The sequence below is a fragment of the Patella vulgata genome, chromosome 2 (assembly GCF_932274485.2).
Source record: "Patella vulgata chromosome 2, xgPatVulg1.2, whole genome shotgun sequence".
Taxonomy (NCBI): Eukaryota; Metazoa; Mollusca; class Gastropoda; family Patellidae; genus Patella; species Patella vulgata.
The window spans coordinates 40,817,270-40,845,216 of NC_065880.2; the positions used below are offsets into that span (position 1 = coordinate 40,817,270).

The 27,947-nt window shown below is 33.4% G+C and overlaps 1 protein-coding gene across 2 annotated transcripts; it reads left to right on the forward strand.

Annotated features, from left to right (window-relative positions):
* Positions 1-1,173: 1,173 nt before the first annotated feature.
* Positions 1,174-26,850, forward strand: LOC126811830 (glutamate receptor ionotropic, NMDA 2B). 2 transcript variants are annotated; one of them, XM_050537759.2, is made up of 16 exons: positions 1,174-1,988; positions 3,623-3,834; positions 8,464-8,580; positions 10,553-10,686; positions 11,176-11,356; positions 12,795-12,921; positions 14,829-15,049; positions 15,558-15,690; positions 16,472-16,658; positions 17,153-17,278; positions 18,081-18,301; positions 19,218-19,378; positions 20,071-20,252; positions 21,823-22,061; positions 22,681-22,841; positions 24,785-26,850. In XM_050537759.2, the coding sequence occupies exons 1-16, from the start codon at positions 1,563-1,565 to the stop codon at positions 25,134-25,136; spliced, it is 3,180 nt and encodes a 1,059-aa protein (XP_050393716.1). In that variant the 5' UTR covers positions 1,174-1,562; the 3' UTR covers positions 25,137-26,850. The 2 variants fall into 2 exon arrangements, with proteins under 2 accessions (XP_050393716.1, XP_050393718.1); XM_050537761.2 differs by lacking the exons at positions 19,218-19,378; positions 20,071-20,252; positions 21,823-22,061; positions 22,681-22,841; positions 24,785-26,850 and having other exon boundaries at positions 17,153-17,287; positions 18,081-18,195.
* The last annotated feature ends 1,097 nt before the right edge of the window (positions 26,851-27,947 follow it).

Genomic DNA, 27,947 nt, shown 5'->3' on the forward strand with positions numbered 1-27,947 from the left:
ATGAATATAGCTATGTTCAATACAACATTTTTACAAAATATTTTTCTTTTTGAAAAACATTATCAATATTTTCTATTGGGGACAGATTTAGCGTATTTAAAATCGCGCTTCCTAAAATACAAGTAGGCACATCGCAGATGTTACGCCATTATAGTCATCGGAAACTATATATTCTAGACAACTGATGACACTTCCGAGATAAAATATCGATACAATTTGACAGATACAAAATCTCAACAATCACCCCAATATCGTTTATCTATTACATTTTGTAGCTATGGTTGAAGAAGGGTTTGTTGGATAACAACCTTTAGCGCGAATGCGTACAGCTGTGTTGTGTACACAATTACCATATCCAAACCATGGGTGGTGTATAAAGTGTCGTGCAATTTCTCATTTATTCGGGTAGTTCACTCAGCTAACAATTTATGTTACTTTTTTATGCGCCACATTAAAAATTTGAAAAAATTTGTGGACACTATAGCGGTTAAAGTTAATATCCGATTGACTTTAAAGGTATACTCAGTGTTTAAAGTCATGAGCGGGAGAATCCCATTGAGACGAACAAATATATTGAATTTCAAATCTAAATCTATGATATTAAATGTTTTGTATACTAAATGTTAGCATGGGACATAACTAGAAGCCAAACAAATTCTAATGATTTCTGATAATTACTTAATGAGTTGTTACACTTAATCAGATTCTAGTGTATTATAATGTTTCATTACCGACAAAAGAACAAAAATATGCGATAAGCCTTGTTGACTGCTGTGGGTGTATGTTTCGTCGCTCGGCAACCTATCATTATTGTTTCAATTCGGTGTTTAGCAACTCGCCGACATCTTTCTTACTTCTATAAAAATGAAGATGTGCATGTTGTAGTAACATTGTATATGGTATATAATTATATGTTCTTAATAGCAGCAGGTTTACTTAAAAGTGTGAAAATTTGAACTAGTTGAACTTTTATAGGTTTATTTAAGCAAACTGTTTCCATCTCATTGTCCCATACTTCGCATTGCATGGTATGCACGAACCTTACATGATGCCAGAAACTGCTTTCAATACAAAACATCATTATTGAACAGACGGAATAGCTAGGATCACCTGCTCTCTGTTAAAATATATAATTGAGTTGATTCATCTTTATTTTTCAGAGTCTGAATTCTATCATCTCTTCATGGAGAGCTGCTTAAAATTGTGACTTCAGAAGTTAATACCCACAGGAAATGATGACGTTGTTATTTTACTATGTGTTAAAAGAAACTGTTGGGAATTCTTTAAATAGATGGATTTAATAAAAGGATAATGTTACGTTTAGAAACAGACGCTTTTCGAAATGGATATGTAACCTGTGTCTTGTTTTATTGAAATACCAAGCTAAAGTTCAATGGATTACGTCTTATGATGAATCTGAGATTGTGTGGTCGTTAATGAACAAATATCAATGGAGTATAATGTGTGACGTGATCCTTTGAGGAAGAATTTCGGATTATAGACAAATCTAATTTTTCAATAAGTTTTATTATTGAGTGTAGCAGCGTTGGTGATTACCAAAAATGACTCCAAAACGATTCTTAATATTCCTGTTATTTTTATTATCTTTATTATGCTCTGTCTGTGTGGGGAGAGTTCAGGTGAATCTCCAAGCTTTGGTGCCAAATCATTTTGGATGGGCGGAGGAATTTAAGCGAATATTTTTAACCCGTCTGTTTTCGTTTCAACGCGACAGACGTTATAGAGCAGTATTCAATACTTTTCACCCACACGTCAAGATGACGTTGTTAAAACAAGACAGTCCTAAAGAAATCCTTGGTGCATTCTGTGATGAAATCTTTCCGTCAAACACAACAACTATCCTACATATCAACAACCCTTTATCAATTAGACGTCGTACTGCCGCGAGTCAATATGTTACTGAATTAGCTGTTTATTTTGGTATTCCACTTATTTCATGGGATGCTGACGATTCAGGGGGCTCTCAGGTATGTTGTTATTGGCATTTTATCTGATAAATTTATCTTCATATTCAAGGAATAAAATGAAAATTATATTTTCGTATTTTCCTTTTTTCAACTTTAGTATTACTCACCGTATGCCAAAAATGCATTACCCTAAATCTCTAAAACTGTGTTAATGTAAAATGTCAAAAGGAAAACTCTGATACTGTTTTAATTGTATATTTTACTATAGTCGACTGCAGTTTGAGAAACACTTGAGATCAGCAAATAGAGTGGTTATGGCTGTGAGTGATCACTTCATTCTGTATAATGATATGAACATTAAAAGCTCTGAACAATAACATGAAAAGGTTTTCTAAAACCTTGGAAGAATATCAAATTTGAATTCTTTGAATGCTGCCATAACAAGTGTAGTTAATAGTAATTCCATGAGGTCAGAGTACACTAGAAGAGGTCTTAGTTTGAGTGAGAAATTCCTCTAGGAGCAAATCTTGCCATCGGTTATTATGGAATCTCTCGACAGCTATAAAAATAATGAATAATTTTCAGAATATGGCCCCGTTTGTATAGACATATACTATTGTACAAATTGTTAGTAGATGACACGGTTCTCTAAGCAGAAGAAAACCAATCATCTTTATGATCGGGAATATATTACTCTTTGATTCCGAAGATAAATGTCGGTTTTGCTCATGGTTACAGTTTAAAAGGTCATCCTAAAGATGATGTACGTTTCATTTTATGACATTTGCTTGTTACCCATTTGATTGGGATCCTTTTTAAAAGTGCAAAGCAATTATACGGGTAGGATTTATCCCCAGTCTCAGATTGGGCACAAATTTCAGTCCAAGTTTTAGATGAAGGTACCACGTTTTAGTTTAAAGATACATTTCACGATAATGCTAAAGAAGCGCCCTAAGTTAAAACAGCAGATAAAATGCTCATATAAAAGTGGTATGTACTTGGCTACAGGTTATTCATAATTTATTGAGACATCTTCACTCAAAGTCGCGAATATAGACCTGCACGAAAAACGATTTGCCAGTCATCCAAAACGCTCCAAGTTTTCCGAAACGCCAGTGACACAGTGACCACATGTTTATTAGGAGTCAGAGCCAGTCGGCGTGGGTGTGTACTCGTTAACACTCGACTGATTCTATGAGTAGATGTTTTTCACCTGAAATTCATGGAACGACCTTAATGTTTCAATCTAAGTTAAGGGTGACCAAGAAGTTAGTTATAAATAAGGAGCCATGTTTCAATCAACACCTATAACACACTCTCCTTGACATGACCAGCTTTATGTTACAATCAAAGAAAAGCTGATAAACATAATCGATCAGGTTATGATCGTACACGAGATTTATTTAGGTGTTTGTAATTCCTCTATTTTCCTTCATATCGGATCAACATGAATTGTAAAGTTAATAGTCAGAATCAGTTCAGTCTTATTGGGTATTAAACGGTTTAAAAACAATCGGGTTTCCGCAAGGCCGGCCAACTATTATACCCAATCCAGTATAGTGCCATATGACACATGTTTCTTAACAGTTGGTTGTTTAATCAGAGATAGTATTGTCTACCAATGGCTATGATCTATATTTCTATATGTACATGTATAGAATTACTTCATCATAGTTTTTGTTTCTTTATTTCAGAATCGTGTTGAATCCCGGACATTACAGATAGCACCCACCATTCATCATCAAACACAGGCCATGTTTACTTTATTACAAAGATATAACTGGACTCTTATTTCTATAGTTACATCAACAACTGCCGGCCATATAGATTTTATATCAGAACTCAGGGCTCTCTCTAAAAACTCTCTTAAAGTCAAATCTTCAACATATGGACACCAACAAATTAGGTATGTATGGCAAAATATTTCTGCAAGATGTAATTAATGACGAACGCAATACTACTTCTTAATGTTTCCAATTCCAGTGCCATACCGATATTTACAGACTTTCACCCACGTTTAGCTAGAATCACGCTGATTTATATTATGATATATTGAATTTTTATGTAGTCTGGCAATGACATTAGGGATACTCTTTTCATATTGGCTAAACTACAAAGTACTTTACTTTGTCTATATTAACATTAAAGGCCATCACCAGTTTACCTTCGTAAACGAAAACGACCGCATCCATTATAATCTCTACCAATAAATATATGTATCAAACACCAAATCCGCCAGAAACACACACAGATACTAGTTTTATAAAACATTTAGGATACAACAATATACATTTTTGTTAGGTACATCATACCATATTATTTAATTGGGCGGTTTTGTTACTTTTTCCCAAAGTCCAATCCCTAATTATCGCATCGCCGGAAAGTCGAAAACCATTTTAAATTCAGCCCCTTTGACTCTTTATGTATTCAAAAATAACCGCCAGTCGATATTTTCCACAAAATATGTATTAAACTAACCACTTAAATCAATTTGAATCATTAATAAAATTCTGACGCTGGTGGCGGCTGACTAGATCGAAGATGACATGGAACTTTAGAAATGTGTGGATTAAAATATGGACTTTACAGTACTCTTTTACAACGGAAACTGAGTGGTCATTTCAGTGATAAAAATGGATGAATTATCAAGATAAAATATTTTGCCGAAGTGCTGTTTTCTGGGGGGGGGGGGGGGTAGTAGCTTATTCCAAAACTATCGACGATAACACGGAATAAATAATTAAAATTATACTTTTAATAAACGAGTGTCCAGAACTGGCTAACGGTCATAATAACGAGATAGGTATCGCTTGGGCTAACCGGTCACCAGACTAAAGTTACAGTAGAATATATACAAGCTTAGGATTAAAATAATTATATAATAATATTTGATCAGAAATGTTAAATTGTACATCGGAAACGGATATTTAATTACGTAATATATATCGTTACATTAAGTATAAACCCAAAGAGTTAAAACACTTGAAAGATTGATGAGATATCAATTCAGATATAGGTCAATTACTATTTTAACTAAAATTATATAATAAAACATATACAAAGATACACTATAACAATTTCAATCTCAAAACAAAGAGCAAAATTCTGAGATATATTTAAATGGAATGCACGGTTCCTATTTAACCATAGAGTTATTCGTCTGGTGAAGACTTCATTTGGTATTATAATAACAGAGTAGATTAAGGGTCTCTAAAGACTCTCTATATCTAATTAATCTCTAGGAATGCATCCACTGGTTTCTACTATACTAATGTCACGATAGCACAATTTATGACCACCTGGGACCTTCTATGATTTGCATGTTTAGTTTACACTAGACAAGCATTTCGTATATAAAAAGTATCACATTGACAAAAGCAATTGGTAAATATACCGGTATTTTAAAAAAACAATATGCAGTTTTTAGTGCTCACGCTTGATGTTAGTCTAATATATACATACTTTCTGCTAAGACTTTTAGAGTTTGTTATGCAAATAATACTATGGGATACCCGAACAAACACTTGGTGAATTTTTGGATTATCTATTTAAAACCATAATGTATCTGTTTTAAATCCACTTTTAAGAAACTTTGATATTACAGCCCCCTCTCATAATATAGTAACCATGTGGTTTACGACGTTGATTTCTCATGCAAGACCTTTGCAACTTCCCATAATACACGCACCAGATATTATATATTCTATCCAGCCAACCCTTCAAAATCTTTATGTACAAATTAACCTTTTGCGTTGTATATACGACAAACCTGAAAAAACGTTTTCACAATATAACCATCATAAATAAGCTAAACTCTTTGTAATCCTAAATGGGTTTACACGGCCTTATGAATCTATCACCCTCTGTCAACCTTTATAATCATTATATACTCTTAAAAAAAAGTAGGGGATATTGAAATGCAAATACCTTTGCAGGTTGCGATATGATAAATAGTCATGGACATTTGACATGCTTTGAGAGTATGTTCACAGATGAAGAACTTATCGCCCCAACAGAACCACTGAGCTGCACATGCGACACGCAATAGCGCCATACACCTGGGAGGGGTTTATTGTCAAATTTGACACTTCAAGGAGGAGTTGATGAAAACTGCCGCGTGCTGGTTTATCTATCCATGTTTGCTTTCCTATCGGTTCTTGCATACGATTTACTGTTTAGCGTATCTTTGCTTTAGTGTGTTACGTTTAATTTGATCGGGAGACGTGTTCGTCGACGTCCACGTCAACCGAAACCGACAACACTGCAAGAATTGGCCGTGGCACTGCAAGAGGAGTGGGTCAGATTGCCACAAATCGTGATTGGACGGTTGATTAGGAGCATGTCTTGACGAATTGCTTAATGTCTGAGGATTGACGGAGCAATTACTCATTATTAAGACAAAAATCAAAAACGTCCATTTTCACTTTTGACGGTGTATCTCTTTGCGAGTGAAATGGGGCCGTCAGATAAGCTGCCCATATGAACTGTTTATGTTCATGTGTAGGCAATTGGCCTGTTATTTACATACACTGGTTACCTCTAATAAAAAAAAGCAGTGCATTTCCGCAGTTTTGTATTGTTTCTGAATATCCCCTACTTTTTTGAAGAGTATAAATCGATCAATCCCTTTGCAACTTTTACAACCATGATACAAACACTTTACAACCATGATACATATCTTTATCAAACCCTTTACAATTTTTACAACAATGATACATCTATATCAAACTCTTTACAACCGTTACATCTATGATAAATCTATCAAACTTTTTACAACTTTTACAAGCGTTACAACCATGATAAATTTATCACCCCCTGTCTCAAAATCCTTTATAAGCTTAATGAATATATCAACTCCTTTACAACTTTACAACCGGTACAGCCATGATAAATCTATTCCAAACCCTATACAACCTTTACAATGGTTACAACCATGATAAATCTATTTCAAACCCTTTACAACAGTTACAACCATGATAAATCTATATCAGCGCCTTTACAACCGTTACAACTATGACCAATTTGTCAACACCTGTCTTTACAACCTTTATAATCTTAATGAATATATCAACACCTTTACAACCTTTTCAACCATGATAAATCTATTTCAAACCCTATGCAACATTTACAACCGTTACAACTATGATAAATCTATATCAAACCCTATACAACCTCTTCAACCATGATAAATCTATCAACCGCTTTCTTTAAATCTGTATAATGTGCTGAATATATTATCCCTTTACAATCGTTACAACAATGATAAATCCAACCCTTTGCGACCTTGATGATTCAAACCCCCTAGAACCGTAACGAATCAAACCCTTTAGAGCCTTGATGAATCAAACCCTTTTTGTAGCCTTTACAACATTGATAATCAGTCAGACCTTTTACAATCTTGATGAATCTAAACACCTTCACAATCCTGATCAAACACCTTCACAATCCTGACCAAACTCCTTACATCCTTACTGAAAGTCACACCCTAACAAGTATCGTATAATATAATACAAAAGATCAAAATTAATTGTGTTAGATTACAGACACCTTGTTGTATACCAACCCCAATAACTATACACCGACCATCCCCACTGATATCGCCACCCTAGTATTAAACAAATGCACCTTTGTATATTCCATGAATGTTTTTATTCCCCACTACCCACTCAACTATACAATAATAAACCAAAATAAATAAGATAACGGTATTGCGTGTGAACTGACGTAATGTTACGACCATATATTTTAAATAATGCCCGAAAGGACAAATAATAGTATTGGTTTTATTACACTATATAGTAAGAATATATCAAACATTTATTTGAAAAATGCTCGGGCTGTTACACATCATTAGAGAACATAATATGACAGTTCGTTTATTTATTATATATACTTGTCTAAATAACGTAGCGCCGCCGTCCGAACAAAATTTCCCTCATAGCTCACGGTATGCCCATCTTCATTAGCCCAGTTCATTTCATTTTGTCTAAATAAAACATGAGTTATGTCTATATGTTCATGTCACCACTGAATAGGCTGATTGGCTTTAATGCTGTATTTTTATGAGACTGGTATGAAAAAGCAAGAGTCTGTTCGATTTCAAATAGCCTGTCATGAAAATCTGTCATGGAAAGAAATTTTATAAAATAATCAAAACAATCTGTAAGCAGGTGTTAAATGTCATTTCAACCCTTAGATACATTTTCATTAACGGGGTGGTGGCCGTAAAGTTTTTGGGTGAGTTTTAGATCATTAGGTCTATTATTGTTAAATGTCGCGGTTTGAATCGAAAGTTGGACGCGAGAAAGGTTGTAGTCGCTAGACTGTGTTCCTGCCTTTTCTACGTGTACCCCAGTTTCATCCCACTACTAAAGAATCTCCCCCTCTCTCTCTCTCTCTCTCTCTTCTCTCTCTCCCTCTCCCTCGCTCTCTCTCTTGATTGTTGTACTTTGTTTTATTTTATTTTTACTTATATTTTTGAATTATATATGCTCAAACAATATATTGAGATGTTCATCGCTATTTTTAATTTCAGAATCGAAGTTATATCAAATATTATTTTACGAAATATTACGAATAAAAGTCAAACAATGAAAGAATTAACGGGATTAATAGAAACAGAAAGTCGTGTTATTCTGCTACATTCAAACAGGTGTGTAATATCTGTAGGTAATAGTATATATTTATATAACAGTTATCTTGTCTACACCTTTATTACCTCAGGTAAGATGTAATACAATCTAACAACTTATCTGATTCAAGGCATATATATTTTGAGTAAGTAACGAAAGGGTTCAATACCAAGCTTCTTTTACTCGGTGTCAAAACACCAATAATTAATAATACCCTTTCGAAATATAATTCACTACGCATATTGAGAAATACATTTTGGAAGCGAAGACCATCTCTTTGTTTATATGCTTTATACAAGACAGCGACCAGCATTTCGAGAAGTATTTATTCAACTTCCGTTTAAATAAAAATAAAAATGCTTATTTAGTCTGTGTATGCATGAAACGTATAAAGCGGATTAGAACAATTTTTTGAATATGGCGGCCATCCAGGGCAGAGATATTTTCTCAAAGTAGATAGTTCTCTGTGTGCAGAATGAATATTTTATTCATATATACGATATTGATATTGAATTATCTTCCTTTTCTGGCACAATACAACCCGAATACTCTCAAGCATAAAGAATGGGAGCGCCAATTTAAAGTTTTATCTATAATCTTATTAGTTCTCGTATCTATTGTTATCTATGGAACTTTAATCTGATAAGTACTTGTCAAGAATTTGTTAAAATAAATAGCTGCAAGCTGTGCCAGATAGACAATTAGTCAATACCTTTATAATAGAAGATTCCCGCTTTCTTGTTATCTGTATAATCTTATCATCTAATTCTAACTTTTTATAGCGGATATGATACTGATACTATTAAAGAATGTTTTTGAAAGTGGCTAACATTTGACATGTTCAGCTGTTATCTAAAAGAACCTCAATATATTCAAATTCCACGTAAATAAATATAGCAAAAGCACTAGAAGCCTCAAAATATACATCAACATGTACATACAATAGGTATTCCGCTAACATAAACGTCTGACTAATTTCAGTGAAATTATAATTGAAAGTAAAAGGTTCATGTGTGTATTTTCTTTAAGGTGCAATTTTTAACGCCCATAATGTATGCTATATGATATATTGTCTCCCCTGTCCGTCCATTTGGCTGACGTTTGTTGGGATTGTATGCGCTCAGACTTATTGCTCCAGTCACCAAACCTTTGTAAACGTCATAGTATCATACTTTATACAGTATTTTTAGATTTATGTTCAAACGTGTTGGGATTGTTTAGATAACAGAGTTATTGTTCAGCTCACCGAGACCCCGTAACCACACTACAGGTCAGAGTTATTGAAACCTTTTTTCTTTTAAATCTAATGGATCAAAATTCAGAGCCGCGCATATATATTTTGCAGAGTTATGACCCCAAACCCTGAAAACTTGTAAATGTTCAATAGACCAGAGCCTTTGCCGACGTTTTTTTTCTGATTCGCGCTTATTTTTAGATAGAATTGTTGCCCCTGTAACCAAAACGTAAATACTACTCAATTTCTATTTATTTAGATATTACTGTGTTGGTCAGTTGGTGATAATTGATCCAACATCAATATTTTCAACTATGTCTCACAATATGTTTTTTCTCACTGCTACTTTCGTTGGGCAAAAATATCATATCGTCTTGTCTAAAGCATGAGATTCACCATGGATATCTTGAGATACATAAACTTGAAGTAAACCTAACTAACCTCTTAGCTATGTTATCCTTTCGCTTCCAAATCACGAATATTCACCAAAACCTGGAGTAAAATTGTCATTTTCATTGTGTGATTTTTTGACCAGGAACTGGTGGATTACCACTACTTATCTTGTTCTTCTTGTTCTTTTTCTTCTTGGTGTGACGCTCTTCGAAAAAGCAACGAAAAGGCCTAAGGCTCCGTCAATTCATGTCTGATCGAAATGAAAATTTGCGAATTAGATTTTTGAATTTCATCCAACAACTTGGTCAGTTTCTGGTCCATAATAAATCGTACTTGTTTTACGAATGTCCCATGTTTTATTTCAGTTTACAATCAAAGTATATCATGGATTATGCACATGAATTAGGGATAGCGGGTACAGAATATGTGTGGATCTTATCACAGTCAGCCATTCCAACAGCTAAATATGCTCCACGTTCCTTCCATTTAGGTTTACTAGGTAAATATCATTCATTAATCATTCTAAAATATCTTTTAAAAATAGCATTAAACGGAGGCATATAGGCTTATGTCTAAAGTCTAGTGTGCCTATTTTTATGTATAAAGCCAAATTATTAAATCCAGGGCCAAATAACTCTGTAGAAATACTGAAATGTGAGAAATAGGGATGTTATACTATGCACCATTCTCTCTAATTTTCTCCAATATTAATCCGTTTGGCCAACACATTTTTACTTACCTAATGCCCCAGCTTAATGTTATTTTTTAAGGGATTTCCCATTTTACAACCTCCTGTGGAATTATGCCGAAAGATCGGATAATTCTGATTGCACGAATTAGAATCAGAATATGAAATGGTTATAACTAAGTTTCGAAATATATGCACGAACATTGAAATTATGGAACCTATTATTAAAATGGCGAATGGTCTCGGTCTCTCACAGAATTTTCTTTAATTAAAAGAACATATATGTATATTTTAATACAGGTGTATCATATGATCATGGTAAAGTAGCAATGGAAAATGCTATAAAAATGGCAGCAACTACATGGGTAACAGCATTAAATAATATAGCCATGAAACGAACTCTTATATCATCAATATCACCGAATTTAACATGTGAAGGCAACAGTCACATGTTTTGGAAAAATGGATCTAAATTTTACGAGTAAGTTTTTTTTTGTTTTTTTTGGGAGGAAAAGATGAACACCTGCCTACAATATTTATAGACGACGGTTCTGTTTGAAAACCACCGAAAAATGTTTATTTGTGTTGTTACTATACGATGCTAATCTCAGAATATCTATCAAGCATACACTGTAACAAAAATTTCCGTGAAAAAACGTAAAAAATTCCGGAAACAAAAATTACCAGGAAAATTTTATCCGTATTTGTTTTTCCTGTAATTTACAGAAATTCCTTCAATTAACATAAATTCCATTTTCAAATACAGAAAAAAAAAATCCTGGTAAATTTTGTTTCCTGACCATGAAGGTGATAAAAATTTCATTGAATTAACCATTGACTTTATACGCGTGCGTGAAATAGCTTTATTTAACGTCCGCTTCCACCGAAGTGATATCGCAAATAATTTTTAAACGTAACCTCTTTTCGCTATTATAAGAATCGAGAGCAAGGTATCACAAACCGCTACTCGTCAGTGGTTGGAGGCATTCAGATGTAAGTTTGCGGTATTATCAATTCGCAGGTATGCAAACTCTGCCATAGAGACAAACCGACTTACACTGGCCTACCGGTTGTACTATCCGTGCTTGATTACTAAATATTACAACCTTAACACCCGCAGCATTAAAACATACTTTTACATTTTTATGAAAATACTTACAATCTGATTACCGTATGATGAATAACAATACACTTTATAGATCTTATAAATAATGGAAATTAGATATACATGTCAATTAATATACCAAACGTTACAAAATATGATTCTTCATATTATGGTTAATAAATTGAAATGAATACTATAACATGATGATTATTAGGAATGATTATATATGTATACGATTACTTATCGTTGCATCGTTTATCCCGTAAAACAACAGAATTAAGTCCATTACAGAACGGAATAAAACATTTTATCCCCAAATTTCACGGAACTTCCTTGTCATTCCACCGTTTATTCCGTAAAATAACAGAATTAAGTCCGTTATAGAAGGGACTAAAACATTTTATCCCTAAATTTCACGGAAATTTCCTGTTTAATACTGAATATTCCACAGAAATACATAAAACACGTAATTTGAAGAAATAATTCAGACAATTAACACAATTTCTCCAAAAAATCCATCGATTAACAGAAAAAAGGTGTTAAATTACGGAATTCGGCCACATAAAATATGGATATTTTTTACAGTGTAGGGCCGTAACTAGCTCAGAGTAACGAGGGGGCCAGAAGTGTTCTCAAAGGGGTGCTGTAAAACTGACAGACAATGTATATCTATTGTTTTATGGTCGACAATTTTTTCGGGGGGTGGAGGGGGGGGGGGCGAAACATTTTGCAGGGGGTGGGCCTAATCAAGCAACAAGCAAGTAAATCATTCCAATAAAGAAAAAATAACAACAAAATTTCATTTCTCTTTCAGTCATCTCAGAAATGTGACAGTAACTGGTCCCCCAAATATACGATTTAATGAGACTGGTATTTTAATGTCTACAGAGTTAAAAATCATGAACATCCAGCGAAGAGGAACTGGTAAAATGTGGGAACAGGTACTTCAACACTACATAATATATATATTTACTATTTATTTATTGAACTTCACAAAGCTAGTCGACGTTATTTTACTTTCGTATTAGCTAATCTCCAAGTTTTTGATCGATGCAGATGTTTTAGGAAACCACATGTATACAATGTATACTTTATGGGAGCTAAATCACTAATACTTGGGACCTAGAAAGTGACATAAATGGGTCGCAACGCATATAATAAGTAATATGAATGTACATAAACTGAATTACATTCAATCGTTTCCGTATTTACTTTAATTTCAAATCAGTTATTTTCGACGAAATCGAATGGCAATCTCTAGTGCCTGGTTAGTCCACATCGATAGTATTTATTGCGCATGCTCTACAATTACGAATATGACGTCACCGTTTGGGCATGACTTGTGGAATATGTCTAGCCTTGTTACAAATAGCGCTGAAAAGCATTACCAATGGTAAAATGTTATTTTATCTTAAATATTGGATATCAGGGTCCGTATTCAAAGGTGATCTTAAAGTTGGATAAAATACTTAATTTTTCCACTTATCCAAGTTTGTTACCTTAAATCGGTATTCAAAGGCTGTATGTTACATCTCCTTGGCTATGTGAAAAACGTAACTGTACATTTAAATTATGGAATACCCGCAATCGCCAAAAAGCATGAATTTCTAACTAATGGAATACCCGCCACTGCCAAATATCACGAATTTCTATCTTCGCACGCATGTTTTGTCCCCTTAAAAGAAGCACTGTAATCATAGTAATTAAACTAGTATATTATTTTATGGAAAATTCAATTTCAATAGATTTCAATTGCAGTTATCGAATAGTGGTAGTATAATGGAGTATATTGTAAACTTTATTATTTTAAAAATATATAAAGAATATAAAACAATATCTTAGCAATACACGGGGCCAGCAATCATCATCATATTTTTGAAAATTTATTTACAAACGAAGACAAGAACATGTTGCAAACAATACTACTGCCAATTCGCAGATAACTTCAAATATGTATATTGGAGAAATTGTTTCTCATGGTAGTATAAATGTTTTTCGAAATCTACAATGAAATATCAACCCAGTGTTAAATTTTAAAAATGAATTTAACGCATTAAACGTTATTATAAGAGAGTCGTGGAAAACATGAATAAGCAATACGAAAAGGATAAAAATGATCGGATATAAATATATCCGCTATCATTTCTGTGGTAGTAACCAACATCAAAGCTGACGATGAAAAAAAAAACGTTTGAGACCAGCTACGCTCGGCGACATTGTCTTTGTTCCAATTTCAATCCCCTGCTACTACACGGTGTACTCAGGTTAAAAGAAGTCATTATAATCTCACTTAACTTTAAGGTACCTCCCATAGGTCACTTAAAGTTAAGTGGATTTTTCTCACCTAAACTGGCCTTTGAATACCACTAAAAGACTAAACACTTAAAAGTTAAAGCAACTTAAACATACATTATGCAAGAGCTAAATCTGTCAATTGCACGTCTTTATTTAAGCCTGAAATGTTATCTAAATTATTAATTAGACATTAATTAATTTATCCAGACCATAATCAGCTCCCGATGGCATCGCTAGCCTGCGAGATATTATCTCCCATAATGTATCTTTAACATAAGGGACAATTTTATACTTATCATTGCCTTTGAATACCACTTACCCTTAACTTACAGGAAGTTACGTATAATTAAGATATCATTTGAATACGGACCCAGAAGTCCATCTTTTCCGGTAAGATCACAACATCAATGTTGATTTAAATTGATAAATGATTCGTGTTTTCAATGTCGAAGACTTTCGATGATACTGAGTTAGAGACTTAGCTACGTTAAACATTTTATTCACAGTACACGATTCTTTCAAATTTGCAGCTTCAAATTGAATTTATTTTCAGGTGGGCTCGTGGAATAAAGAAGGTTTAGTAATGAAAGATATAACCTGGCCTGGTGAAGCTGCAGGCCCACCTCGTGGTAAACCAGCTAGAAAGTTTGTTAGAGTTGTAACATTACAAGAGAATCCATACGTAATATATTTGCCTTCAGATCCTATCACTGGTGGATGCAATCCTACAGCTGTACCCTGCAAAGTTTATGAACGTGATGAAAATAAAAATAGGTAAGGCTTTATTGTAATTGCTGCATTGTAGTTTTGAAAGGTTCACGAAAAACAAAATTTTCAGTTTACATATGTTATTTTAAAAATCACACGCCATGGTAAATAAAAAAAATAGTCATATTACAAGCGCACAGGGCCGACTCTTTATTTCCTTTAAAGCGACATTAGAACTTTCAGTCTAATTATCAACAATTACAGTACGCCTACTTAGAGCAAAACATATTTCGCCACCCCTACCCACCTCTTTAAACATACACATCTCAATAATGAATTTGTAGATTGTTTTTAGAGTTTGAATATTGTCTAATTTGAAAACATGGTAGGCCTAACTGTACAGTCAATTTGCGATAAATCAATTTTTGTTTTAAGTCAGTGGCGAGGACGATTTATTGGTTTTGACTTCTGATTTTGATTTTAGATCATCGTGTCAGCTATTCGGGTATGCATATGACATTTCTGTTTAGAAAGGTTTCATCAAGAGTATAAGCCTTTAACTTATCTATTTCAGATTAAGTAATATCACTATTCCTAAATGTTGTATTGGACTTAGTATTGATCTTTTAAAGATATTAAGTAATGAATTAGATTTTGATTATGAACTGTTTGAAGTTGAAGATGGACAGTGGGGTGCGGAAAATCAGGTTCGTATATATCACTACGATTTAATACCTTTATTGAGACTACCGGACGTTGGTCTTTCTCTTAAAGATTCTAACGTGGATTAAATAATACGCCATTATTCACCGTTTGATTTTAAAGATATATTGGCAAAGATACTTGTTATCAAAAACATTATATCTTTCGATTTGCTTTCGGGATACTTGAAGAGAAAAGGTCTTTTATGAACAATCCGCAAATGTTTTAAATCATCTTTGTTTTAAAAAAAAAAGGATTTATTGCATTTGATGGTGAACCGGCATGTTGCATTAAATATACATCCAAGTAGCACGAAAGTGTGTTTATATAAATGTAAGTTTTGTTGGTATATACGTATCACTTATTATGCTATGTACTATTGCAACTTTGAAAAAATATAATTTGTTTAAACTAACAACAGCTTATACGTTATGTCATTATTTGATTCCAACTACAAACTATACGTAAGATCTGTATTATTCGTCTAAACTGCGGTTTCTATGTATCTGTTACTTACACAAACATCCCATAATGATTTCAATCAAGAGTGATATACATCTATATTTGGATACTATAGCTCAGTCTTCTGAAATCCACGTCACACCAGATTCACCTATTAAAAGCTATGTGCCATTCTTATTTTTACGGAAAACACAAACTAAAATTATAGATTTTTTTTAATAAAAAAAGAAATTGCTGCCTGTCTTTAAAGCATTTAAACGTATATTTTCAATGATGCACCTGTCTCTGTTTATTTTCACGATAAGCTATTATCTAATATTTTAGGACACTAACGAATGGAATGGATTACCGAGAGCTTTAGTTGACAAGAAAGCCGATTGGGTTGTAACGTCGTTAAAGATTAACCCAGAAAGGGCATCGGTGGTAGATTTTTCTGCACCATATCTTGAAACAGGAATAACCATTATCGTAGCTATTAGAGAAGGTGCTATTTCAGCCACAGCATTCTTAGGTTAGACTCTTTTATGGATTCTGACATTGTATTTAGTATTTCAGTTCGCCGTCTACAACAAAAAAACAACTTAACAGTCCTGTAATGACTTTTCACAAATGGTGAAATAACAACTTAATTAATCTCATCATGTTCCAAGATTTTGTGTTATTTTGTAGCAATTCTAATTTTTATGTTCTGTACAAATCCCATTTCATTTTTCCATATCACAAATGTTTCTAAATCAGGTGGTAGGGAGACTCACACACAATAGGAAACATTTCTTACTGATATGAGATTTTATTTTTTTTTGTTTATATTTTTAACAGGGAAGCTGGAAACTCGCCTCCAATCGTCTAGCGAATCAAACGTTGATAACTCTTGTTAAGTAGTTCAAATTTGTAAGAAACACATGGACAAACAGCTGGATTTAGTCGAAGACAGAAACTAACACTGTAACACAAATTGGAACAGACAAAGCAAAGGTCCTAATTTCTCGATCTGTTTTATTTCAGAACCGTATGATTATCCTTCATGGACATTGATCCTGGTATTTAGTGTACATGCTACCGGAGCTTCTATATTTATATTTGAATGGCTGAGTCCGTATGGTCTGAATCAAGGAAAAACCACTTTGCGAGGTAACTGAGGTAAATCTTGTGGATGATATCAATAAAGAGAAACAAACAGTTATGGACAATTACTGAATCATCAATAGAAAGTTATATCACCGGGGTGCTGGAAAGCAAGACCCATGACCTTTAGGAAAAATATGAGCCAATAGCAAATTTATTGTGACCAATTACAATAATAACCAATGGATATGAAGGATGATTATCAACCCCATGTGAACCACATACTTGTCCAATATTTCCATTTCAATTTTCATATTATTTCAAATGTTTATTCTGTGTAAACCTCTTGATTTAGGTGAACATAAAGTGTTGAATTGGTAGAACCTATGCGTAATTTCGCAGTGTAATGAAAACTGGACAGTACTTCAGTGTTCATATCATTTATAATGTCACTGGCGTAATATTTAACACCATCTTTTTGAATATAAAGTTTATGTTCAATTGAATTGAGTTGGTCCCACATTTAGCCAATGAAAAGATGTGTTTCCTTGAGAAATGATTTCTTTAACCAATGGAGTGACTCAAATCAGACTCAAAGTGAACAGATAAATAGTAAAGTTAGACCTTATGAGAGTAGGTCAATAATTTTTCAAAGTCGGATCTCAATAAACAGTTATGTTTAAACAGATAATTTTACGACAATATTTGCGTTTTGAAGGATTAAACGGAAGTCATCTTAATTTTAGTTTCTTATTTTGACTTCAAAGGTTGTCTGCTAAACAAAACATGACATTATCTACACACGTTTTATTGCTAAACAAATCAAACTATAAAATTAAATAAAATAGGCAATTTACTACCTTTTCAGAGCACAAATTCTCATTATTCCGATCTTTCTGGTTGATATGGGCCATGTTATTCAGTGCTGCTGTATCAACAGATACACCTCGAGGTGTTTCCAGCAGATTTCTGGCAAATATGTGGGCTTTGTTTGCTTTGGTCTTCCTTGCAAGTTATACTGCCAACCTGGCTGCCTTTATGATTACAAAAGAGGAATATTATGATCTGTCAGGTATTCAGGATCTAAGGGTAAGTGTGTGTTATTAATCGTTACCAAAAGAGCGTTTTTTTTACAATATATGTTATAGATATATACACCAGTTCATAATCAAATAGTCTACCCTGGGTCACGGACAAAATTATGTTATCAATAGCGCCCAAAGTATTGCAAAAAGTGATATGGAGGAATTATAGTTAACACAGAATAAACTATTTACTTAACCAACAAACAAGGAAAGATATGTTATACACATCACAGCCAACATTTAAATGATTTCATAAAATAAATTGAAAAAATTATGATTGACGAAAAAAGATGCTTTGTTGCGACATACATGAAATCTTACAACCCGCATTATTATCTTCCTTTAATGTCATTCAATTAAACTGATTTTGTTCTGTGGGAGTTACATGATATATTTCTCTATCACATATTTTATTCTTGTTGTGCTTTTTACGCCGCTTTGTCAAAAAAATTATTTTATATCATTATGATGTGTAAAATGTGGATATCTATAACATACCTTTGCAATACTTATCAAAAACGCTCTTGTCGGTTATTAGTATATATACGGAAACTCAAATACGAAATATATCTTGCTCCCTGAATTTCATATTTTAAATTTGAAGCTTTAATTTTAAACTTAATTTTCAACATTATCAGATAAAAATAAGAGATAGTTCATATTTAAGCTTCCGTGCTGATCACAATTATTAATCATCTGCTTGTTTGGTTAGACTTTTAAAATTTAACTTACAGCTTAATATATATATATAGCTATTTACTCAAGCAACGGGTGGCATGATAAATATAGAATTTAATGTAATTTGAGTTTGAGAATGCATATTGCTGTCTGGTGGCAAAAAATAGTATCATTATCTGTTACTACAGTCTATTCAAACCTTGTAATTTGCTCTCATATCCTATTATGTAACTTCTTTACAGTTGAAGAATCCCTATGTCACAAAACCACCATTTAAATACGCTACTATACCTAGCGGAAGTACGGAGTCTAATATTAAAAAGAATCACCCAGATATGTATAATTATATGAAGAAATATAATGTACCTACCGTGGCGGATGGTGTAGCAGCTTTAAAGAAACAGTAAGTAATTAGACAATATTTGGTACTCATTTGAGCATAGCCAAATTTATGAAAATAATGTAATTTAATGAAATTTTAACATCCTTAGCCCTGATGTGTGATAAGCTATGTGAATTGCAATTATTCACTCGGTTTTAGGACACGGACTATACACTCCACACAGACATTTCTTTGCCTATAACATTTTTTTTTTAACATTCCGATAATCTTTAAAACCACAAAGAGCCCAACATGGCCTAATCATCTGGTAAAATATTAGAGTAGTGACGTGATTTTAGTAGGCGATCAGCCTATTTCATGTTTGTTTACGTCTTTACCCCCACCTCAAATTCATTAATATTCACCAAATCTTGACCAAAAATACAAATTCAAACACACTTTTTGTAACCATATTATTTGATTCTAGACCAAAAAGACAACTAAATGGGGTGGGGAGAAAGAAAGAGACAATTGCTATAAATAAACGCACTATATCGTGAGATCAGGGGAAGCAATTACTAGACTCAGTCCATCCATAATATGATATAGTGACATTCTTGTCTCCGTTGATAGATCATTTAATGGCATGATGATTAGGTCTCTTGATATTTTTAAAGAGTTTATATGGTTAGGGTATACGGCTTTGTTAACTAATTACCCAACCAAAATATAATATTTAAATCTTGGCTATGTTTGTTTATCAATAATTTCAGAGAGATACAAGCCTTTATTTATGATGCTACGGTATTGGAATATTTAGCTGGACAGGATAAACATTGTCGTCTAATAACAGTGGGTAGTTGGTATGCTATGACTGGTTACGGTGTAGCATTTCCTCATGGTTCACAATGGAAAGATAAAGTTAACAAAATCATATTAGAACAACAGGATAAAGGTACGTAAAAGTATCAAAAATAGGAATTGTTCCTGTTGGAAGTTATTCCTTACGTTTTCTTAATTTTGAAGAATTGATCCAGAGAATTTTTTTTTTGTTGGCTACCTGATTGGATAATTGTACTTCAGAGATAATATCAATTGTTAAGGCGCAAATTCCTCCGCACTTGTACAGTCAAAAATTTGCCGTTTCAATGTTGAATGTCGTAATGACGTCAGCATGCTCACAACTTGCGGGTAGCTAAGCAGAAGAAGATAAAGACAATCCTTAATCCACAACTGATTCAATAATGCCTATTCATATGTCTTCCACAGTTACAATAGCATCAATGCCTTACATTAATAATGGTTTTGAAAGATTTACTTCCCGTCGAGTTTTTGAATGGGATCTTAATGAGTGTGTGGGACTTTCGTCGAAACTTAACTGGGCAATGTTGATTATTAAATGGGGAAAGTTGACATAATTATACAGAGTGTAATACCGTACACAGTCACTGATACTGTTAACCAACAAAGTATTAAATTCGTCAACTTTGAAGTTTCGTTTTTAATTATTTTATACGGTCCTCTTTATTCACCCAGTTTGCATTGAAATCCTAAATTTAAGTTATGTCCCTTTGATGTGGAGTTAGCTTTTGTTGATTTTATACCGACCAGCTTTATTTCTCTGTATTTGCTATGTATTACTTAACATCGATGCTAGCAGAAAATTACTGTCAAAACAACACATTTTCCCAGATATAAGTGATGATGGCTGGTATAGATATGTTCTCTTGAGGTTAAAATGAATCACTAATTCGAGGCCCAAAGCCTGATTTGGTCTGATACCATAATGCTTTTACCAGAAAAAATGTAATCATAGATTTGAGACATAAGGAATGAATTAGTATGTCAGTCAACCAATAAAATGACAGCCAGTTAAATATAGGGGATGCTCTGATGTTAGTCGGGAACATCTCAAATTGACGAATTGCAATCTAATGACGCAGAATTCTATCATGTCACAGAAAACGGAGGTGGTGAGTCGAGTCATGACGTAATTAAACACTACGAATATATTTCAGCTGTCATGGTTGGTTGAGAAATTTTCTTTTGCGACCAGTGCATGCTTTGTAGCGGAATTCCCGCCCCCTTTCACTCGATTGTCACTATTTTGGGGATTTAGAGAATTCAAATACGGGACATTCAATCGAGTATCAGCAATGTATGCATATTTTATGGAGTGTATTAAACATTAAAGACAACGTGATCTCTATGACGTAGTGTCTGCATGCTTTTTTTTCTAAATGATAAATGGCGGATGTATTAAAACAATTTAATATATATTTAAATCACCTTTGTACCCAAATTACTGAATTGATGACAATACATTTTGTTTTACCGGTTTTAAAACATTACTCAACATATATTGGCGTAATTACAGACAAGACTCTCAAATGAATATAGGCCTACCTTCGAAGCGGTCGGATAAAGGGAAATAACCACCATTATGGCCATTAATTACCACATGGGGCCGCCGATTGTACAAAATGACGCTGTTCGGTACACTCTAAGTTTTTATTTGTTTGCAGGAGAATTAGAAAGATTACAGAAGTTCTGGTTAGCAGGCGCATGTCAAAAGAAAAAGAAGAGAAAGGGAATTTCCAGTCATACTTTAGGAATTTTAAACTTTACTAGTGCATTTATTCTATTAGCCTGTGGTATGGTATTAGGCGCCATTTTATTGGGTATTGAACATTGTTACTTCCGGTTTGGAAGGAGTAAATTAAAGAAATGGGATAAATGTGGTTGTTGTGCTTTAGTTAGTTTGGTAAGTATACATGTATATAGCCCAGTTTCAAAAATAACATAACAATTTGTAAATTTGTGGTGGTCAAATTATTCCAGGCCACTAGCTCTATCTTATCTTAGTAAATTTATATTTATAGTAATGGACATTATTGATAAATCGAATCCCTTGAGTAACCCTCTAAAACATTTTTGGAAATAACTTCCCGTTGCGCCTTCTAACGTTTATATCGAAATGGATGCAAGGTACAACATTAAATAAACATATGAAATGAGTTCAAAGTACTACTCTTCTACAGCAACCGGAAAAATGTTGACGGGCATACAATGTGCCATGGGTAAACTTTTGCCCTGAAAGCGGCGTTTCAGCCTATTAATAATTCGAATTTCAACCCCATACGAATGATTAGAAACTGTTCTTTGCCAGACCCCCAGCATTCACCACTGACAACAAGGGGAATCCACGCTGGAAAAACTTGAGGTACTTTTCGGATCGACCTTCGGACCGACCCCCTGGTTAGTGTTGCTCCCTGTAAACATTATATGACATTGGCATAATTATTTTAATTGGCTCATTAGCAAATATAACTACTCTACATCCTAATTTTAATTTAATTTTAGTATAATGTTTTATATTACAGAGTATGGGTAAATCTTTAACATTTGAACAATCTGTATTAGAAGCTATACAAACACATCGTAAACGACGATGTAAAGATGCTTTATGTGAAACACAGCTATGGAAAATAAAACATGAATTAGATTTAGCATTATTGAAAATAGATAAATTAGAAGATAGAGGGTATGTATACTTTAGTAATCAGGCCCGTATGAAACTTACATAAACAATGAAAAGGGGTCAGAATCTCTTTTATTGTCCGTCACACTCAAACATATGCAATTTGTATGTCAGTATTGTAGATAAATATATATATTTGGCACAAATATATACAACATTTAAGAAATAATTTGTGGGAGCATTTAATATTCAGGCCCCTGGCTACAGTCCACCAGCCAACCAGCCCTATTAGTAATCTAATTAGTGGTTAATATCCTACGTTTCTGCCCATTCCTGGCTAATCAAGAGGGTCATATCAACTAAGTTAAAATTTCCTCCTAAATATAAAGGTATTTCCTCCTAAATATAAGGTATTTCCTCCTAAATATAAGGTATGTCCTACATCATTAGGTGGTCGGTATTCTTAGAAAGTTAAGGGGGTAAACCTCCTCAGCTTTAAGGTAACACAATTTCAGGAAATTCCTTTAAATTGTATTCAATTGTTAAGTTCAAATCGAAAATCAACTTTGAATCATGGTTCATACTCGAGGTATTTTAAGTTCACGGAAGAATTATCTGCTTTTATAATTCATCCCTGAATTTCATTACGTGTATCTCATGGTAAGGGGCGTTTCCTCAACATTTCAGAATATACTGTGTTAAAACATCTCACTTTCTACAATTTGAGAAAATTCTTTCTGAAATAATGAGACGATGTTTATTTCAAACTAAGGTGAGGTGCGCTAAAAGCAGACGACATGTAGTTGGCTCTTCTTTTTAACATAGAAGATTGTCTAGCAACTAAAGTGATACGTTATGGAAACACCCTTGCTTATAGGTTCCTTAAAGTAACGATGCGCCATTGTCCTTTGTCGCTAGAATGTCACATTTCTCATGGTTTAATCCACGCTAATAATAATATGTACTAGTGTTCATTATTTGACATCTGATTAAGAAAACATAAATCAAAATACCAACGCTAGATAATATCCCGGCTTGATTTCAAATTGAATTTTCGTGGGCAATGGCTTATTGCATAGCGAGCGGCATAGATGGATGAAATTTCAAATCCACATATCTTTTAAATACTGAACGGAATTGAACCATTTTTGGACTGATATTCCTAATAGAGATTAATCTTTCACAATATTGTAGTTTGCAAGTTTTTCCTTTTCTCAGTTGAATAGAGATTTGGGTTAAATACCTTACATAAGGTGAACATAAATTAAATACCGCGGCCCTTGAAATGTTGTTTGTATTAGTGATGGAACAAGCTCCTTTGGTTAAATTTTCATTTCTGCGGATTAGTCGGAAATTCATTTGTTACAAATTTTAGTTTCATTTTGACTAAAACTGTCGATTGATGAACACCAAATGGGTTATATGTCAACACCGATTTTAAATACGGACGTAAAATTTTGAACTAAGACAGTTTGTCAAGTTGTTTTAGCAAAACGAATCAACACATATAGTGTTTTTTTCTACTTTGAACGTCGAGGGTGTGCCATTTCAACAGTACTTGCAAAATGTTGGATAGACCGATGGTGATTCTCAAAATATCCCTAACTTGATAAAGATGAATTATAGGACCTTGTCATTAGCATATAAGACCGTGTAAAGCCCGTGTATTGAAAACGTTTTGTTAAACGCCAACTGCAGTTAAATCAATCTTTACAATTAAAAAGAAAGCAACGTACCTAACAAACACACTACGTAACTGCAACGTTGTAGTGGGGTAGACATGGAATAATAGCAATTTGTTTGACTCTAAAAGAAAATAAAACGTTCTAAATAAATGTTTTTATGTATTATTCAATCCCTTTATCAACATTACACCAACTAAAAAAAGAAAATAAAGTACGATCTAGTGTTGTGAGAATAGCAAACGTTATAGCTTCAGCAACTTTGTTGATTAAATATTACATTTCTATAATATGAGCTAAATGTTGACGAATCTGATTTTATAGGAAACAGAATAAATTAGAGGGAGGTAATTCAGTATGGAGATATAATCCTGTGGGTTACAGACAACCTAACGGTATCCCTAGAAGAAAAAGTATAGAAAAAAGTTTTATACGAGAAGAGGATGTGGGCTCCTCTGAAAGACTTTTATTTAAAGATCAAGAGGATACTCGGAGTGAGGGGAATATTACGCCGAGGCGCAGGGCGGTTTTACGGCGATCTCCAAGTTATACAAACGCTATAAGTATTAGTGAATGTGACGATTTAGACGAAGCACAAAAAAATAAAAAACGATACCATGAAGGTAAATTTTATGTGGAAGTAAACAATGACCCTGAGACTGAAAGTATGTTTTGATATTTTACTTACATGATGATGATGTTTTGTCTATGTGAATATTGCTAAAGTGCTTGGAGAGTGTGCGACAGTGGGAACAATTAAAATGCCGTGATTATTAAGAAAAGTTAACGAAAGGAATTGGCAGACAGTCTGAATCATTGTCACACCTTGAATAGGTCAATGCTGAAAACGGTGACCTGAAGTGTAAGGCGTAAATGTGTGGGGTACGCTTTTTCGGTTTGGAATTGGGTGTATTTTCTGTCAACATTTTTGGACGTGGACTTCTCTAAGTGTACAGACAGAAAAATTGTACAATATTATGTGAATTATTTAATCATCCTTTTTTTCTATCTATGTGCTTGTAACAAACCAATCTATTTTTTTTAAAAGTATCAACACATTAATGGTTATAAATTATAACACAGACTTACGGAAAACAGACTAATTTATTTGGGCGACATTTCAGACAGTGTTCCCTCAACGTTATCAAGCTTAACGTTGAGAGAATACTCTTCGAAATGTTGCCCAAATAAATTAGTAACTGTTTTCTATAAGTATGACGTGTTATAGTTTATTGCTCTATCCAGTTACTAAATGCAATTAAAATATTATTAATTGTAATATTATCGAATTCAAGAACTACTCGAAAAACACGAGACTCATATATACACTTCATTCTTATTACGAAAATAAATATACATCTAACTTCTAAAAGATAAAAGTAAGTTGGCTATAAACTATATTTTGTGTTGTATATAAAATCATTCTTTTTTATCATTAGACACATTTATAACATAAGATGTTCTTATTATATGTACGGGTAATTGTTGTGTTTTGATATTAATTATGGGTAGATAAATATATAAATCTAGAATTCTAATTTAAAGTATCAAACTTCTAACCAGTTGTTTGGACTATTACTTTCGTCTGACATTCTACAGCCAATCAGGTACTTCCTCTCATAGAATGGTTTGGTTGGAGTAAAAATTTGATTTATTTTGTAATCTACGTAATTAACCAACTTGTTATATTGTCTTATTTCGAACTTGTTATCGAAAATAAACAATTTAGCTGTGAAGGTTTCGATATTAAGGACGAAATCAATGGTTTTTCGCGAATGATTAACAGATTGGTTTGCTACAGCCATTCATAATTTTTGTGTGTCCATTCAAATGTGTTTTCATTCTAATTTTGCGAGATAATCTATGCAAGCGTGAGTGTATTTTGAGTGGCACGTGTGGCCATATTTTGTTCGTGCAGGACGCTGGGATGTAATTAATATAATATTTCATTCCAACCATACATCCAATTTTTGTTATTTTCCCAGTTTATTTTTCGTATTTGTATTTTATGATGTATTTTGGATTTGGCACATTGGACCATACCATGTGGAAGTTTTTTTTCATTTTAAAGAACTGATTTTAATTTGGGGGCGCCTAGTTCAGATCTCGAAGCTGTTGTTCTCCATTTTCTTGACAGTTACGGTTTTAGACGTATGTTTCTAAGTTTAACATAGAAATAATGCAACCAAAGACTGTACATATTATATTGGCCCTATTAAATAAATTATATTACCCATAGTAACATAATTTCTTTTAATTGCATTATAGAATAATTCCCCAATTCATATTTACTGATGTTTTATGCTTACTTTATCATCTACTGTAAATATAGGTATTGCAATTGTTACATGCGATCACGTTTCATTGAAAATAAACAGATTTATAAATTTTGTGTGTTTGAATAGCTAACCCATATAATTCGTACGCTATAATCGCATATTTATTAAACATTAAAGTAAAACATGAAGTCACTATACAAGAATATGCGCTAATTGAAAAATTGAGAAAAATGAACACCTGCGATAGTGGTAGACTTTACCAAAAACCTATTTTGGTACTTCTCCACAAGTCAACATTTAGGAAATTGTTCCTAACTTTTATAGCACCCAATATCACATTCGTCGCTGGATGTTACAATCTACCAGGCTACGCTAATGTTATTGAAAATAAATGCAAATAACCGATCTGTCTACGGAATAAATGAACCCTATCGATACCCATTACTTCTGACAAGAGAATACTTAATCGTCCGAAAATTATCTCCCGTGGAACACATCTGTGTAGACTGTCATAGAACTTAAATATATTATTCAGTAGTATACGATGGTAGCTTATGATGACAGTATTTTGTCAGTCAACAGCCATTTTTCAATTTATTTTGAGGTTATCTCCGTTATGTTGAGTAGTATACACGCATCCATTAACCAAATGGAATATTTCATTTCCGTAACGACACACGATGTCATGAAAATGGGATAATAACATGTCAGATCAACCATTTATTTTCGTCAAGTTTTAAGAAGACATAGAATTTACCGCTAGTTACCATGAAAACGGCGACAATAAATATAGGTGTTCTGTCGCTAAAACATTTATAATTGTTTACTATCAATATTTTCTTCCCACTAAGATCTGTGATTAAGGGTTAAACGTGTTAAATCATCAGCGGTTAATACTTTGAAGGTAATGAATATTTTTTATTGGTGCATATTTATAAATGTTCACACAATATAGTAGCTGTGTGAGTAACTGCAGTAGATCCAGGGTTAGGTTCCGGTGGTGACTGAGATTTTCCGCCGTGATTCCCTTCTCAGTTATTTAAGACTGAGAGGTGGCATGGATGAGTGTCGGAAGGGTAGACAAACCGAGGTCTTGTGTGCACGTTGGCGTATATATTCTTCAAAAAAAGTAGGGGATATTCAGAAACAATACAAAACTGCGGAAATGCACTTATGTTTTTATTAGAGGTAACCAGTGTATGTTAATA